Source organism: Narcine bancroftii, chromosome 13 (assembly GCF_036971445.1).
Source record: "Narcine bancroftii isolate sNarBan1 chromosome 13, sNarBan1.hap1, whole genome shotgun sequence".
NCBI classification, from domain to species: domain Eukaryota; kingdom Metazoa; phylum Chordata; class Chondrichthyes; order Torpediniformes; family Narcinidae; genus Narcine; species Narcine bancroftii.
In genome coordinates, this window is record NC_091481.1 from 10,939,357 (window position 1) to 10,956,527 (window position 17,171).

Here is a 17,171-nt window from a genome sequence, read left to right on the forward strand (position 1 = left end):
TCTTAACATCCAGGCATTTACTTCCATCTCACTTTGGAATTTAGGTTCTTTGTGTTAAAGTACAATATTTGTGTTTATGGTGATAGATTTCACTGAAGAACACAACAGCTTATACACCATGAATGAGATACCATTCATGAGACCATTTGATTCATTTAATTTTTTTTTAAGGTACTGATGTGCTTCAGACCAACTCTGGACAATGCCTCTCCATCTTCATTTTATCACTCTGCATTTATTGGTAGAATTCTTACTTTCAAGTCAGATGTTTGAGGTCAAATCTTACTGCAGTTAGGAGCTAATGTAGATGACAGATCAGTATACTGCTAAGGGAAAGCTAAATCTAATGTACGGTACTTTAAGATGAACATTGTTCAAATGAAGACAAGATTCCCTCAAAATAGCAAGATAATTGTGCTCTGCCAACTTTTCCTTTTTAAATAAAATGTTCAATGGTATATTTATTGTGGAGCAATACTGGGTACAAAATGACTGCCATGTTCCCTACATTCACAGAAACTGCATTTCAACAGTACATTTATCAGTTATAAAGTGTTTATCAAGCTTATGACATCCTTAAAATATTATAAATGTAAAACCAGAAGGTAGTTTTGATTGTTAATTAATAGATCTGCAGAATTGTTACGGCATAGAGTCAGATCCATCAAATTAATCAACAATGTATATTCCCACGAGAAAATGAACTTCAGCATATGGTTTCCAGAAAAAAAAAATCCAAGGTTAAGTACAGAGGCCCTGAAGTGTGAATAATTTTTCTCCAGTTGAAAGATCTTGTCACGAGCACAGACCATGCTCAACAGGCTTAAGTCAATTCCTGCTCCTAATATGTATGAATGTTTCATTCATGATTCAATTCCAATGACATGAATCATTCCATGATTCTGTCCGCCAGCTGCATTGATTTCATGAAAATAATTAGAAGAGCTGGGATTCCCACATTGGAAGTTCTGAATAACCACATGGAAGCCTTAGTCACATTCCCTTCAAAACCACCATTCTCCTCCAGGGCTTCTGCTAGGTCAGATTGAGTACCTCAGTCACACAGAAAAAAGCAGTCTGTGAATCAGAGTTGAACAATGCTACTCCTTCTCTCAGCCCCCTATTAAGGATCATCTTCCTTCCAAAGATAAATCTCCAAACAATCCTTAGTTTCAGACAGAAAGCCCTTGGCGTGCCCAACTTGAGTCACATGTTGGATGAATGCCTAAACCAATGTGCAAACGAGAAAGTGCAATTATGAATCACAGTGGAACAGGTTAACATTGTTCTAAGATTGTTAAATTGACACCAGCAGTGTCAAACCAAAACCCACATCAAACTGATGACTGATAAAAGAAGCAAAGTTCAGCCCAACTTGGCAATTATTTACCCGTCTAAATCAAATATTTTCATGATTGCCCAGCTTGGGTAGTAAGATGTAAACTACTACACCAAGCTATCCACCACTCGCCTGCCCCATAATGGATGAACACCTATCTCAGATTGCTCCATTCTACAGCTTCCCTGGATATTAACTGCACCTGATATGTGATTATGCTTTAGTAATTTCAAGTGGCCATTCATAATTAGACTACATGTGTTGTGGACAAACATCACACCAACACCTGGCTCAGTCTACACCCAGTTGCACGGTGGATCAAACTGGAGGGTGGGCGCCAGAAATCACTGTTGTGGCAGGAGCACTGTTCGATTCAACCTAGTTACACCAATTTCAGATTGAAAACTGGGTGGATGGAGATAGGAAAAGAATGGGTTGGTTGAGGAGCAAGCTCAGGGACATCTTCCTGCTGTGGCCAGCTCACTCTGTAGAATCTGAATGACTCTGAACATGACATTGGGCTCAACAATTTGGAGAGAAGAACTAGAATCAGGTCAATTTCCTCCATTAAAGAGCTCTATCAGAGTAGACAGGATCAAGATCTCCAACATAGTCAACCAAATAGTCCACCAAAATCTGAAGAGTGACCACTTATTAAAATACTGGAATGCTTCTGGTATTCAGGTTACTGCATCCAGCATTAAGTAGAGAAGGGTACTAGTTTTAATATTAAACAGGAAACTTTCTAAACTTCCTAAGAACTGGCTTCCATTGTCTTGGTATTACAAGTTAAAATAGACAAACAATTAAAATCTTTAACCCACAACAACTACAATAAAAAAGTAATCACCGTGGTCAGGAATAGGGCACAGCTCAATGCTGTGGAAGGTTCCAACACTTATTCTATGGAGTTCCAGCATTATCTAGAATATTTGATCCACAATTTATTTAAAATAAATCTCGAATTAGAAGTGCATTAGGAGGCCAGTCTTGGAAGAAGACATCCAGAAATACCACAATCTACAAGTACGAATTAGTCCAGGGTATTTCTACATTATTCTTTTTTCATATTTTTTCTTCCCCATTGAACCTTTTGTCTTTTACTTTAATCAACATCCATTCTCAACCCATTGTTACTGGATGTTATAAACACAAACCCACTATCATTGCCTCCTGCAGAACGTCAGAATTGGGGTGTTCAGGTACATTATAACCAAATACAAAACAGCTGGACTTGCATGTGCTTTAAAAACTGCAGCACAGCATCATACATGTAATTATTCCAAGAGAACAGGAATCACTGCAGCAACTTTACCCACAGAAGTAAATCAGTTGTTCTGCAACTGAGAGAAAAATTCCAAATTCCTTATACTTCAGTCTTTTAGCCAGATTTGGCAACACTTTGCAGCCTTACTTTGAAGATCTTGAGATGTACATTCATCATCCAAAGGTATTGTTCTTCAAGCAACGAGACCGAAGGCACTCTTATTTGGGGGCATCTGACCAGACATTTAGCAAACAGAGAGTGATGAAGTCATGAGGAAAAGGCACAACGTTGGTTTCCATTCCTTTTGCGAAGCCCTTTCACTCGTACCAAATTCAAGATCAAGGAGAATCTGACTTGAGAAGTGATTTTTGGATTCTTAATCTCCAAAGATCCACAAAACGTTCACTCCAGACAAGCCCAGATTTACCCTTCTGTTTAAAAAAAAACAATTTAGATTAAATATGCTACCAAGGTACTGTCACCTACTAATTAGTTCAAGAAAAATGACATTTTAAGAATATTAAATGAATTTTAACTGATTGAATCATATTCTAAGATCTCACCTACTTTCATATTCTACAGCTCAGCTAATTAGAAGAGCGGGATTATGGCACAATTTTATAAAAATACCAGTTAGACTACTGCTGGAATAATTTGTACAGTTTGGGTCAATTAAAATTTGTGCTTAGACTGGAAAAGGTAGAGGAGATTAATCAGTGTTGCCTGGGATGAAACATTATCAGTTATGAGAGATTAGATACAGTATGTTAGTTTTCCATGGAATAGAGGAGTCTAAAGGGGTGAGTGGTGTCGACAAGGCTGGTAGTAGGAATCACTTCTCTACCTAAATGAGAATATAGATTTAGGATAAGGGGTTAAAAGACTTAGGGAAGATTTAAGAAAGAACATTTTTAGTCAGAATATTGCTGTAATCTGGAGCACAGTACTTGAGTCAGTGATGGAGGCAGTGACTTTCAGCCCCTTTCAGATTGCCAACCTTCCTAGGAAGCAGGTAAACTTACCGGGCATGCTGCACTCAGGAGCCCTTCCCACTGAACCTTGATTTACCTGGTTAATTGGCAACCCAGCATTTTAAGGGGAGGGGGGGGGCCTGCCTCCAGCAGTGGCAATGCGAGAGCAGGTGGTGCTTTCACACCACCAGAAGACAATTAGTCAGTAAACTCAACCAGGCTCTGACGCTTGTCCCCACCAAGTGTCAGAGCCTGGTTGAATTGAACTCGCCTGCCAGGTTGGGACGTTTCACACCACACAATTACTGGGTATGGATCCAGTAAATTACCCAGTTCAACCCACATGTAATGAACAGTGCAAGCATCCAGTTGAGCACTTGAATTTCCAAAGCATAGACACCTACAGACCAAGGGCCTGTGATTAGTACAGACTTGAAGAAGGGCTCAGGCTCAAATGTCAGTAATACACTTTCATCTCCAATGGACACTGTGAGACTGGCTGAGTTCCTCCAGCTTTTCTGTGTTTTTAGTACAGAGAGGTACTTGATAGTCGAGATGTTGAGCTGAGAGGTCTGATTCTGTGCTACAACACTAACAAAAGGCTATTTCTTAAACCAAATCAAACACAAAAATACTGTTAATTCTATAATCATAAATCAAACAATTGAGTTAGGGAAAAATGAAAATAGTATACCCCAGCATTCCTGACTCTTTTGTTTTAATTATGTACAGAAACATCAGGATAGTGTGAAACATGTTGCTCCTGTCCTGTAAAATTTAAAAAAAATCTAAGTTAGATCACGAAATATACTTTAGTTAATTTTTTTATTCTGATCAAATGATATGGTGTCCTCCTGGTTGATTGTGAAAAAACTGTAACACTGTTTCTTAATCAACATTTCCTTCCAAGTGAACATCAACTAGATTGCAATGTCAATATTATCTTTCTAAAGGCAATATTTCTTGTATCACAGAAGCATCAACATTTTGGAAGTATGTTGATGTCCACAGGTTGCAACAGAAAAGCTTTATGTTAAAGTAATCTTGATTCTAATTTTTGCATACTCTTATTTTGTCTTGCTGTCAATTTTACAAAGGCAGATTCCACTGTTTTTTTTTCTTTGGCTTGGCTTCTCGGAAGAAGATTTATGGAGGGGGTAAAAGTCCACGTCAGCTGCAGGCTCGTTTGTGGCTGACAAGTCCGATGCGGGACAGGCAGGCACGGTTGCAGCGGCTGCAGGGGAAAATTGGTTGGTTGGGGTTTGGTGTTGGATTTTTCCTCCTTTGCCTTTTGTCAGTGAGGTGGGCTCTGCGGTCTTCTTCAAAGGAGGTTGCTGCCCGCCAAACTGTGAGGCGCCAAGATGCACGGTTTGAGGCGATATCAGCCCACTGGCGGTGGTCAATGTGGCAGGCACCAAGAGATTTCTTTAGGCAGTCCTTGTACCTTTTTTTTGGTGCACCTCTGTCACGGTGGCCAGTGGAGAGCTCGCCATATAACACAATCTTGGGAAGGCGATGGTCCTCCATTCTGGAGATGTGACCCATCCAGCGCAGCTGGATCTTCAGCAGCGTGGACTCGATGCTGTCGACCTCTGCCATCTCGAGTACTTCGACGTTAGGGATGAAAGCGCTCCAATGGATGTTGAGGATGGAGCGGAGACAACGCTGGTGGAAGCGTTCTAGGAGCCGTAGGTGATGCCGGTAGAGGACCCATGATTCGGAGCCGAACAGGAGTGCGGGTATGACAACGGCTCTGTATACGCTTATCTTTGTGAGGTTTTTCAGTTTCCACTGTAGTAAGTTGTAATTCCCTATTCATGTCCCAAACCACAGTCAAGCACATAATCTCGACTAACATTTTGTGCAATAATCAAGCAAATTCTGCAAACCCAAGGTCCTTCCTCTCTCACTGGTCAACATTACACGACAAGATAAAAATCTTCATTTTGACATATTTGAAAAAGCAATTTGGGGAAACAATGTCTTAATAAAAGTAATTTTTTTCCCCACTGTACCAGAGTTCATAAGAGAGGAGAAAATTAAAAATCAAATTACTCTTCTTTTTGGGTACCTTTGGCAAACTGTACACTTGTCCTTGGTAGATTAGCTGATAGTGTGGAGGATTGATGTTGCTTTGGTGTATACAGAATAAATGTTCATTTGTGGTATCTGAAAAAATAGAAAACAGGAAAAAAACACAAATTAAGCCACTGTAGGAATCTACAGGTGACCTAATTGATCAGAGTTAATTGATACCTCATTGCCAGTTGAAGGTAATGATGCAACCTCAGGAACATTTCATTCATTTCCAATTTAACCTGATGAGACTGACCCACAGCAAAATCTGCTATAAACAGTCACGTACTAGGTTATAAAATAGAAAACCGTGAGACTTGACATTCACTAACAGTAATCCAGGCCTCTTACATCAGCATGAAGGCAGAACAAGTGAGATAAGGAAATCCAAAGCATTAGGATTCATTTAAAAAAAAACCCAAGGGCGGTTTCTTTTGGCTTGGCTTCGCGGATGAAGATTTATGGAGGGGTAGAGTCCACGTCAGCTGCAGGCTCGTTTGTGGCTGACAAGTCTGATGCGGGACAGGCAGACACGGTTGCAGCAGTTGCAAGGGAAAATTGGTTGGTTGGGGTTGGGTTTTTCTTCCTTTGTCTTTTGACAGTGAGGTGGGCTCTGCGGTCTTCTTCAAAGGAGGTTGCTGCCCGCAGAACTGTGAGGCGCCAAGATGCACGGTTTGATGCGATATCAGCCCACTGGCGGTGGTCAATGTGGTTAGGGTTTGGTAAACAACATGAGATAGCCCAGAACTGATCATGTAGATCCATGCTGCCTAATTATTAACATGATGGACATGTATGTAATCAATTATGATGAGTCAAGCACCAGCTAAAATGAGCTGAAAAAAAATATAAAGTGCATGAGATGTCCAGTGGCTTGCTCATATTGAAATAAAATAAATGTTCGACTATCAGAACAGACCTGAGTGTAAAGTGATCCTCTCATCATTTGATTTTCTCTTTGAAATCTTTCTAAACATTCTCACTAGGTTGCTGATATTATAATGAGAAACCAAAATGTCAGAAGTTTCTTCATACTTCCCTCTCAAATAGATACCTATACATTTCAACTCACTGCCATCCACGCAAGACACACGGGAGACTGCAGATGCTGGAACATGAAGCAAAACGCAATCCGAAGGAGGAACACAATGTGTCAAGCAGCAATGGGAGGAAAAGAGTCAACATTTTGGGCTGAAACTCCTCATTAAGATTGAGGATGTGGAGAAGAGATGCAAGTAAAAAGAGACAGGATGGGAGGGGTAGGCCATGGGCTCTTGGGATTGACAAATGAGGAAGAGATAAAGCTTGCACAGAGGCAGTACATTAACAGATATGAAAAAAGGGAAGGAGGCAAAAACAGAGGTCAGGTGAAGGGGAATGGGTGATTAGAAGACAAAGGCTAACAATGCTGAAAAGAAGTAGCGACAATTGTGGCATAAAGAGCGTCCAGATGGGTGGGGGAGGAAGAAGGAGAGTGGAAGAATCAAGTGAGATCAGGGAGGAGAGGAATGGAATCAAAGACAAGAAGGAATAAGACTAATAGGAGACAAAAAAGGGGAAAGGGATTGAAGGGATTGGTATGGAAGGAGAGGACTTATTTCCTCTTTCAAAATTTAAAAACTATGTTCACACCATCAGGCTGTAGACTGCCCAGGCAGAATATGACAAGTTGTTTCTCTAGTTTATATTAGGCCTCACTCTGGCAGTGGAGAAGACTCAGGTCGGCATGGGAAAGAGGAGTTGAAATGGCATGCAACCAGGAGCTCAGGATGACTACTGGAGACAGGATGGTCTTCATTAGTGAGACCTCAGACTTGGGGACTATTTTGCAGAGCATCTACATTCTGTCTGCAATGGCTACCCTGAGCTCTCTGTTGTATACCACTTAACTTCCCATCCCACACTGATCTGTCGGTTCTGGGCCTTCTCCACTGCCTGAGTGCAGCAAAGTTAGTGTAGTGGCAATGCTATTACAGCGTCAGCAACTGGGACTGGGGTTTGAATCCAGCGATATGTGGAGATTTTACATACTCCCACTGGTTTCCTCCAGGTGCACTGATTTCCTCCCACTGTTCAAAACAGTTGTAGGTCAATCAGGTGTAATTGGGCAGCATGGGCTTGTGGGCCGAAAGGGACTGTTACCACGTTGTACGCCTAAATTTAAAATAAACTAGAGGAACAAAAACTCATATCACCTGGGCAGTCGACTGTCCACTGATGTCAACACAGAATTTTAAAATTTCAGGTAATGTGTCTGCTCTCTCTTCATCCTTACCTCTTTCACTCTTCTCCCTTCCCCTTTTTAAAAAAAATCCTTTCCCACCTACTCTGATCACCCCTTCTCTTTGGTTCAGAATCAGAATTTGTCATGAACGTTACGAAATTCGCTGTTTTGCGACAGCATTACAGTGCAAATGTTGGTATAAAATTACATGTAAAAATAAGACGTAGTGTCTGTGGTTCATTGTCCATTCAGAAATCTGATGGGGGGGCGGGGGTGTAGGGGAAGAGGGTGAGAAACTGCTCTTGTGCTGCTGGGTGATTGTCTTCAGGCTCCTGTACTTCTTCCTGATGGTAGCAGTGTGAAGAGGGCGTGGCTTGGATGGTGAGGGTCCATGAGAACAGAAGGTGCTTTCTTAAGACACCACCTCTTGTAGATGTCCTCAATAGAGTGGAGACTGATGCTTGTGATGGCACTGGCTGAGTTCAGAACTCTCTACATTTTTAACTTATTTTGTGCATTGGCACCTCCATACCAGACAGTGATGTAACCAGTCAGAATGCTTTCCATTTCCCTCCACCCCCATCACCGGATTCTTCTGCTCTCCTCCCCTTCTTCAGTTCCTGTGGTCTCTCTTTGTACCACCATTGTCACCTTATCATATTCCAACACTGGTAGCCTTTGTCTTCTCATAATCCATTCCATCCTTTATGCCTTATCTTCCTCCACCCGATCCCTCAGATTTGCTTGCTTCTACCCCCCTTTGTCTGGCATCTGCCAATCTACTCCCTCTGTCCATTGCCTCTTCCTCATTCACCATTCCCACATGAAGCAATGTCCTTGCTTTCCCACTCTGCCCTTTTTACAGAAGATTTTAATCTCCACATCCCCAGTCTTCAAGGGTTTCAGCCTGAAACGACAACCATTCAGTTTCTCCCATTGCCCAAACCATTAAATTCCTTCAGCAGATTGTGTTTAGCCCTTCATGAGATCCTGTTTTGAAAGAAATAGCCTTACAACACCCACACAGTAAACACAACGCTGCCAATTGCCTGATTCCACTCTTCGATGTTAAAGTGTGATTGGAAGCATTGCAATGATTAAACAAGAGCACCAGCATTGCTGTGGCAGCTGCAGACTAAATACTTGCCTGGTTTATCTGGAGTTTGAATGAAATGTTGAGAAGTGAAAGTTTTTCCATCAGGATATTTGGGGTGTGGAGGCAGCCTGGAGTCAAGGTAAGTGCAGAACATGTGCATTATAATCTGAAACAAATAAAGCAGTGGATCTTTTGAGAGAAGCAAGCCATTCTCCATAGGTCGGCAAATTATTCTGCACATGCATTTAAATCCCTTTAAAAATTACTATGAATATTCTTGATACACTTTTTGATTTACTACTTTCTCATAAAGCGTTAATATCTCTTATTTATAATAATTTACTTGATTTAAGGATAGCCTCATTAGTTAAAATTAAGGATGATTAGGAACAGGATTTGAATCTTTCATTCTCAGGTGAGGTATGGGACTATTTGTACTCTAATTAATACAACCCCCTTTTGTGCAGGACACAATTTAAAATGGTCCAAAGAGTACACGTTGAAAGTTAGATTGTCTCACTTTTATAAATCCTCTATGAGACAATTGGTGAAGCTTCTTTGTTCACATGTTCTGGACTTGCTCGAGTTTAGAAAAATTTTGGAAAGGTACTTTTCAAATGTTATTGGTGATTCTCAAATTTAAATGAGAACCTTGCCTTCTAATTGCTCCATTTGGATCATTTCCAGATGATGTTTTACTGATTCCAACTCAAAACCAAACGGTATCCTTTACTTCATTGACGGCCAGACGTGCAATTTTGATTAAATGAAAATATAATATTCCACTTACACACACTAGGTCTTGTTTAAGTTTAGAAAAATTAGATATGCCAAAGATTTAAATATTAACTTCCAAAAGACACAAGGCCCTTTTAAGGTCAACCATCACAATCTGAAGAATGAGAAATGTTGGAGCTGTGGTGACCATTTCCAAATAATTCCCACTTGATTCCTGTATGTTAACTTTTAACCTTGTTTAGTGGTAGGGGGTTTTGATTAGAAAATCTTTTTTGGGTTTTTTTTTGTGTGTGGTTAATTCTATCCTTTAATATGGATTGTGCTCTGGATTTTAAAAAAAATCATGAAAAGCTTTTTAGTAATAATTTTCTTTCTTTTGATTCTTATAGCACAATATATAACTATACTGTTAAATTATTTATAATGAATAATATAAACACCAATAAAAATATTTTTAAAAGAAAAATTATTATGGAAAATGGTCCCATCACCATCTCTGATCAGAAAGTTATTCTCTTTTCACTGACTCTGTTTCCATGACTGGGTTGCTTATATTCAGTGGAAATATTTACTTTGCCTTATTTACTCTCATTTGATTTGAAAACCTCTCAAATCTCCATTCAATCTTATCAATTTCAAGAGAACAACCTTTTCCCATTATCATTCTGATAAAATTCATCTATAGTGAACAGGAGTACGATCTTGGCCGAGGTCTTTTAAGAAAATGCTTTAGTTAGCAGTGACTAAATATACCATCACTCCAATCAACTACATAAACCGGATCCTTCTGGTTGAATAGGAGAATGGTAAGAAGCCTAACTAATCAACTAATTATTGAGAATAACTGAGCAAAGTACATCCTTCTGTAAAATCTAATATTGGATGAAAATAGGTTTAAATCAGTGATTTTCTTAATGTATTTTGGTCATTGTCATGTCAATTAGCTGCCAATTGATGCTATATGTCTGGCTTTCTCATCCAAAAGAGAAAGTCAGTGATTCAAGCCCAAATTCAGAGATTAAAAAGAAAACTGATGAGACTGGAAATCTGAAAGAACAAAAAACATTGAAGGAATTTAACATGCCTGGCAGAACCTATGGAGAGAGAGCAGTTGATGTTTCAGGTTAGTAACTTAATCAAAGATGCTAATTTTCCTGAAATGTTAACTATTTCTCGCTCCACAAATATTACTTGATCAACAGAAAGAGAAATTGAGCATGGAATGGATATTCTCATTTGAGAAAATCTCTAGGAGCACTTGAAATGCCAGGGCATAGGAAAATACAGGCCAAATGCTGTTGTATGAGATTAGTATAGATGGGTAATTAATGGTTGACATGGTCACAGAAGGACAAAAGGTCTATTTCTATGCTATGCTATATGACTTAATAACCATCTGTCCTTGTTTCCTGATGTAAGTACAGTAATAGATTTATGTTAATCTTTAATTTAATGTTAAACTATATTTATTTTATAAAAATGTCTTAGTAAATTATAGAGTTAAAATATTGATTCTGTATTCTTAAGTTAGCTGTGGGTTGGTACAGGGTCACACATTATTTTTAGAGAAGTGTTCATTCTTGGAGTCAACGTATCTTTGGATAGACAGCGAATGGATTTCAAGTGGGTCATAATTATTCAAGAACTGCTGAAGGAAGCCATCTGTTTTTAATCAAAGTCATTTAAGCCTCTTGAGCAGAGATGAGGTCAGAGGTTGTTATGGATATGATATTGTTTTGAAAAAGGAACAGAATCTTGGTAGAAATAAAACTGATGGTCATGTGGTTTCCAAGAATTGGGACTCAACTCGTTGATTATGTAATGGTCACATGATTTGGAGAAATATATTACCAAATTCAGACATTTTGTTTTAGTTTTGGAAAAGTTCAGCTTCGAGTTCACAAAAGTCAAAACCCTGTGATGTACAGGGTTGAAACATTGTGAAAGACAGGATTGAGTCACAGTAACCAGAATTGGTTGTGTGTTACTCCTGGAAGAAGAGAAACACTGAATTAATGAAGATCACTTTGCTGTCTCTTTGGAAAAGACAGAATTCTACTGGATCTATTTTTGTGTTTGGTCACTTTGTTTAACCCTTGTCTCGTTTGTGACTTCATCGTGGAAGAAAATAGCCATATTCATGGTCTTTGTAAAGACAGCAGATACTTAGTGTGGAAACATAATTGTGAGTAAAGGAGGCCTGAATATATAATGTTTAAAAGCACTTTATAATTATTTCTGAACAGAGAATTTAAGACCTTCAAGCAAGATTAAACTTTTAAAGATTGACTTTTCAGAATGGGATTTTGAATTATACACACACACATTTATATTCTACATTTGCACGTTGTGGGGTTATGTTTAGAGATAATCAAGAAATGTTATATTATTAATACTTTAATAAAAACTACTATTTTGAATTTACCACTGTCTGGTGAATTTTCCATTGCTGTTCCTGTGTTAGTGCTAATAAAAACCCTTTACATAATTAAAAGGGTTGTTAGTGTGTAACAGTACCTTTGCTGGTGCCAAGACCAATCTCCTGGGAGAATACTTCACAAGTTTCAATGAGATTATCTATTGCTCTTCAACATAGTGCATCAGCCCAGTCCACTTAAACATTTTTTTTGACCAAACTACTATCCCAGTTATCTGATGAACTTTTGCTGCCCTCCCTTCTATTGCAAGCATTTCCCTTAGAAAAAGAGACTAGATAGGTACACAATATTCTAACCATGGTATTTGTCCCCACTGGTTTAACGCTCATGAGCTTCTCAGAAAATAAGGAGACCATTCAATCATAGTAAAAACAAAGAGAACATTTAGCCCACCAAGCATTTCTAAACACTTCCAGTCAAAACCCATAACACATTGCTCCTGGCCCATTTCCTCATGTGAACCTCAGGAGAAAAGTATTCAGGCACCTACAGCCCATAAGGGTTCATCCTCAAGCTCTTTGCTTCTCTCTCTCTTTTCTTGTTTCAAAGCTTCTCAAAATGTGTTTTCAATAATCTTTTGATCACTCCTTCAGTGTGGAGGGAGAGGTGAAAATTGACGTATGGATGATACTATAAGAAAATTCTATAAGAATCAGAAATAGATTGAGAAGGGGAGTAGATTTTGAACAGAGATGAGGAAGAGCTGCTTTTTCCAGAGAGTGCACTTCTCCTCCCAAGGCAGCGTCAAATCGGCCTCATTAAATGTATTTAAATCATGGTTAGAAAGATTTTTGCATTGTGCAGGAAATAACGGTTAAGGGGAAAAGGGTAGGTAGATGAAACCAAGACCATTGCTAGATCGGCCATCTTATTAAATGGTGGAGCAGGCTCAATGGGCCAGGTTCTTACACAAGTTCTATATTGCACTGTTAAACATCCCAGGAAGCAATTTTTAAATGATGCATCAATTATTTGGTGCAGGTGAATCCAGAGTTTATAGGGATTGAGCAGGAAAATAAGATCAGATCACCTGAGAGCAATGGAGCAGCCTCAGCAGACCTTGTTGCCCTCTCCTAGCCTTACTTCCTACTCACCGCAGAATCAGTGGGAAGATCCGTATCCCATTTCCTGGACTTGTACTCTCCTCCTCCACTCCATCGGAAAGAGCTCATACAGCCTCCATGAGCAAGTTCTGCAACAAACCATGCAAATTACTGCAAATATCAAATCAAATGGTACAGTCCTTACTAATCACCAATGGAGCAATATTCTGGTTAAATGTAGCCATCTTTACTTTGGGCATTTGAGCTCAAGATCTGGATGACAATGATGAGGAATGGAACATTTTCTGCTGCTGGCACCAATGGAAGCAAGTATAAGAGGCGTTATTGTGTGTAACAACTTCTACCCTATTACACATTTGTGAAATTTCCCACCCCAATAAAACAGCACAGGCAAAAAGAACCCACAACTGCACAATCCAATCTCTCAAACCTCAGCCAAGTTAATCCATTATTTTTAAAAGTCAGAAATCTTAATGTTTCATCCCAAGGAGATAAATTACCTAAAAAGACAAAACTGAAACACTTGCCTTTGATTCTTTCAACCAGATATTCTTGATTTGATGTGATGTCTAAGTATTGGATAACTATATTCAGTGTTGGAATCTGGGGAGCTCTTACCAGAGCTGCTTGCCTTAAACTACTGATACTGGTCTCTGAAAGGGGAAAAAAAGTACAACTCAATTGAACATTTGCACCACCCTCCAAATTTTTGATATTTCTTTACACCACAAGAGGTCTTTCAGCCTATCAAATCCAGGTGAACAATCTCATTCTCACACTAATTTTTCCTGTAACCTCATCTCCCTACATTTCCATCCACACTATACTCAAGTCAATATACAATGGCTAATTAATCAATCAACTAACCCAGCTTTGATTCTTGGGAGAAAATTGGATCACCCAGAGGAAATGCATGTACTCACAGGGAGCATATGAAAACTCTACTTTGACAGCAGAGGTCAGCATTGCATCCAGGCCTATGCATTTTCTCATCTGCTTAACATAAAAGTAGAGGAGCATTGCAGCCTTTGCACAATGCAAACAAGATTCACTCGATCACAAAAAAAACCACCACCGAAGTCCATTCACCAAATTCTAGTCAGAATGCACAAGATACAGAATACTTTAGCACCCACTTCAACTGCACAAACTGGGATTTTCCTGGTTAATGTAACTAAGCCTTGACGCTTAAAGACAGCAATAATTTGCAGACTTTGCCCTCATAGAACATACTTACCACCTACTTGTAGCTCAGGACATCCCAACCTCCTTAGCTGTGTATTCACACTGTCAATTTCTTTGACCAAACGATTCAAAATGGTTTCGTTTATCCACTAAGAACAGACAAAAGCAAAGAATCTTATAGATTGATCCAAGCCAATTAAAAACAACCTTAGTAAATATTTCCAAGAAAATGGAGTGGATCAAATGTGAGATAATTTTCCAGAAAATTACTAATGATCTCAAAAGGAGTCAAATATGGGAATTAAGGATATAAAAGAAAGAATCCAGGTTCAAGGTAGGCAGGCTTGGATTGGTAACAAAATGGACAAATAGACCCCTTCTGATCTATTCAGTTTGCCAAACAAACAATCCTTTAACTGCACTCATAAAGAGTCAAATCACCCAAGTATCCATCAAGTCATCCTAATTTTCCTCTCATCTCCAAATATAGTGGAGTCTTTGCTCATGGTGGAAGTGAGAGAATTCAACTACCCACATCCCTCTCCTCAATTTCTTCTTTACAGTTTTAACTCTACTTCAGTAGGCACCATCATTATTTCCACCACTTCTGCTGCACTGGTCCGTGGTGGAAATAGAACAATTTCCCTTCACCATAGGTTTCAATTTTAGCTCCTGAAAATCCCAGCACCGAATCAGCGTACCGACCAATGTAAAAAACTTTTTTTGATGAGGTGACTTGGACTCCCAATCCACCAATCGTCCCTTCATGGTGAGGTTCTGAGAGGAACGAGGAACAGGTCAAGATTTTTACATATTTAAACTGAAGTTGATTACTTCAGTGTGTGAAGTGGATAAACCTTGTCAGACCACTAAGTGGCATAGAAACAGTATGAGAAACAACATTCACTGCTGATCCCATCTCCTCCACGCCATCGCCTCAAGACACCTCCAAGCAGTGGGCTAATATTGCAATGAAAACATAGTCAAGGCAGAGGAAAGGAGGGATTCATGTAGCATTAAGTAGTTTACACAGTTATTAACAGTGATAAGTTAGCCAGATATGGCTGACTTGTTTAATTGTTACTTACATTCCTCAGGTTGGCTGTCCAGGAATCGAGAAGATCCAGGTGCTGCCGATTCATATTTAACCTGATCCAGACCTGCAAGTTGCAACAGAGAGAATTGCAGGTCAGCAAATTCCACCAAATTAGTATACTCTTCACTCATTTGCACTCTCGCAATTCTCCCTTCCTGAAGGACTTTTGCTGGCTTGTAATAGTACAAGAAGCTTGACAGTCAGATCCAAAACATTCAATCTTCATCACGAGAAGCATCCAATCAAGCACACCAGGAAGATTCATATGTAGCAATCAGGAGTGCAAATGCTGGTGGTCGTCTCCTACTCGATTTGTGATACAAACCATATTGGTGGTAACACCTCTATCCCATTTAGCTTAATTCAGAGCTCTACTTTGTCAACTGTCCATTTGTATGAATCAAGCATAATGGGAACATTCAACATCTTATAATGAATTGGCCAATAGCCCTGCCGAGATCAGTATTTGCTAAACCAGGAATAGAAGCTGGACAGAGGGAAGGGAATGAGACACAGGTTAACAATGATCTAATTGAATGGTAAAACAAGCTCAAAAAGTTTGTTTTTAAGAGATGCAGCATGGTAACCGGATCTTCCGAACCATGAGCCCAATTACACCCATGTGACCAATTAACTTGCTAACCCCGTATGTCTTTGCAACGTGGGAGGAAACCAGAGCACTCAAAGGAAACTCACACAGGCACAGGGAAAACACACAAACTCATTGCAAACAGTGACAGGTTTGAACCCAGGTTTCTGGGCTGAAATAGCATTGCGCTCATCATGTGGCCCCCAAAAAGTGGAATGGCCTCCTCCCCCTTTCCACAATAATTTCCTTATTATTCTCTTTAGTTCATTAAAGAATTTCTCTGTTAAGGGAATTGGTAACATTTCAAATAACATTTCTTTGGAAGACATTCATTTTAATGCAGTTGACCCTCCCTATCAACATGAGAGGTAATTCTTTCCAATGTTCAAAGTCTTCCTGCAATTTCTTTATTAGTGGTTGATAATTTAGTTTGTACAAGTGACTTCAGTTATTATCTAACCTGATCCCTAGGTATCGGATTGCTTGTGCTTGCCATTTAAATGGTGTTTCTTTTTTAAATTCTGTATAGTCTGCGTTACTCATTGGCATCACTTCACTTTTATTTGCCTTGATCTTGTACCCCGATATTTCTCCATATTCCTTCAATTTCTTAAGTAATTCTTTTATTGATATTTCTGGTTCTGTTAAGTATACTATGATGTCATCTGCAAATAAACGGATTTTATACTCCTTCTCCTTTATTTTTATCCCTTTTATTTTATTTTCTGTTCTCATCAGTTCTGCCAATGGTTCTATTGCTAAAGCGAACAGTGAGGGGGATAATGGACACCCCTGCCTAGTTGACCTACTTAATTTAAATTCGTTCAATACATATTAATTTACTGTTACCTTCGTCAATGGTCCATTATACAATGCTTTAATCCAATTTATATATTTTTCTGGTAAATTGATCCTCTGTAATACTTTGAATAAATAATTCCATTCTACTCTGTCAAAGGCTTTTTCTGTGTCTAAAGCAACAGCCACTGTTGGCTTCTTATTTCCTTGAACTGCATGAATTAGATTAATAAATTTACAGACACTATCCGCTGTTCGTCTTTTCTTAATAAATCCAGTTTGATCTTGTT

At 39.1% G+C, this 17,171-nt stretch overlaps 1 protein-coding gene across 4 annotated transcripts in view; it reads right to left on the reverse strand.

The window, feature by feature from the left end:
- Window positions 1-427: 427 nt before the first annotated feature.
- The window catches only part of tmem209 (transmembrane protein 209), a 32,336-nt gene continuing 15,592 nt past the window's right edge, over window positions 428-17,171 (reverse strand). For 3 of the 4 annotated variants that reach the window (XM_069909834.1, XM_069909835.1, XM_069909833.1), the window contains exons 8-15: window positions 15,487-15,558; window positions 14,451-14,547; window positions 13,741-13,866; window positions 13,244-13,341; window positions 9,025-9,139; window positions 5,649-5,746; window positions 4,272-4,345; window positions 428-3,037 (exon numbers count right to left, since the gene is read on the reverse strand). In XM_069909834.1, coding sequence (XP_069765935.1) covers window positions 2,983-3,037; window positions 4,272-4,345; window positions 5,649-5,746; window positions 9,025-9,139; window positions 13,244-13,341; window positions 13,741-13,866; window positions 14,451-14,547; window positions 15,487-15,558 — 735 coding nt within the window. In that variant the 3' untranslated portion in view covers window positions 428-2,982. The remainder of the gene's footprint in view (window positions 3,038-4,271; window positions 4,346-5,648; window positions 5,747-9,024; window positions 9,140-13,243; window positions 13,342-13,740; window positions 13,867-14,450; window positions 14,548-15,486; window positions 15,559-17,171) is intronic. The other variant, XR_011348318.1, reaches the window with a different exon arrangement.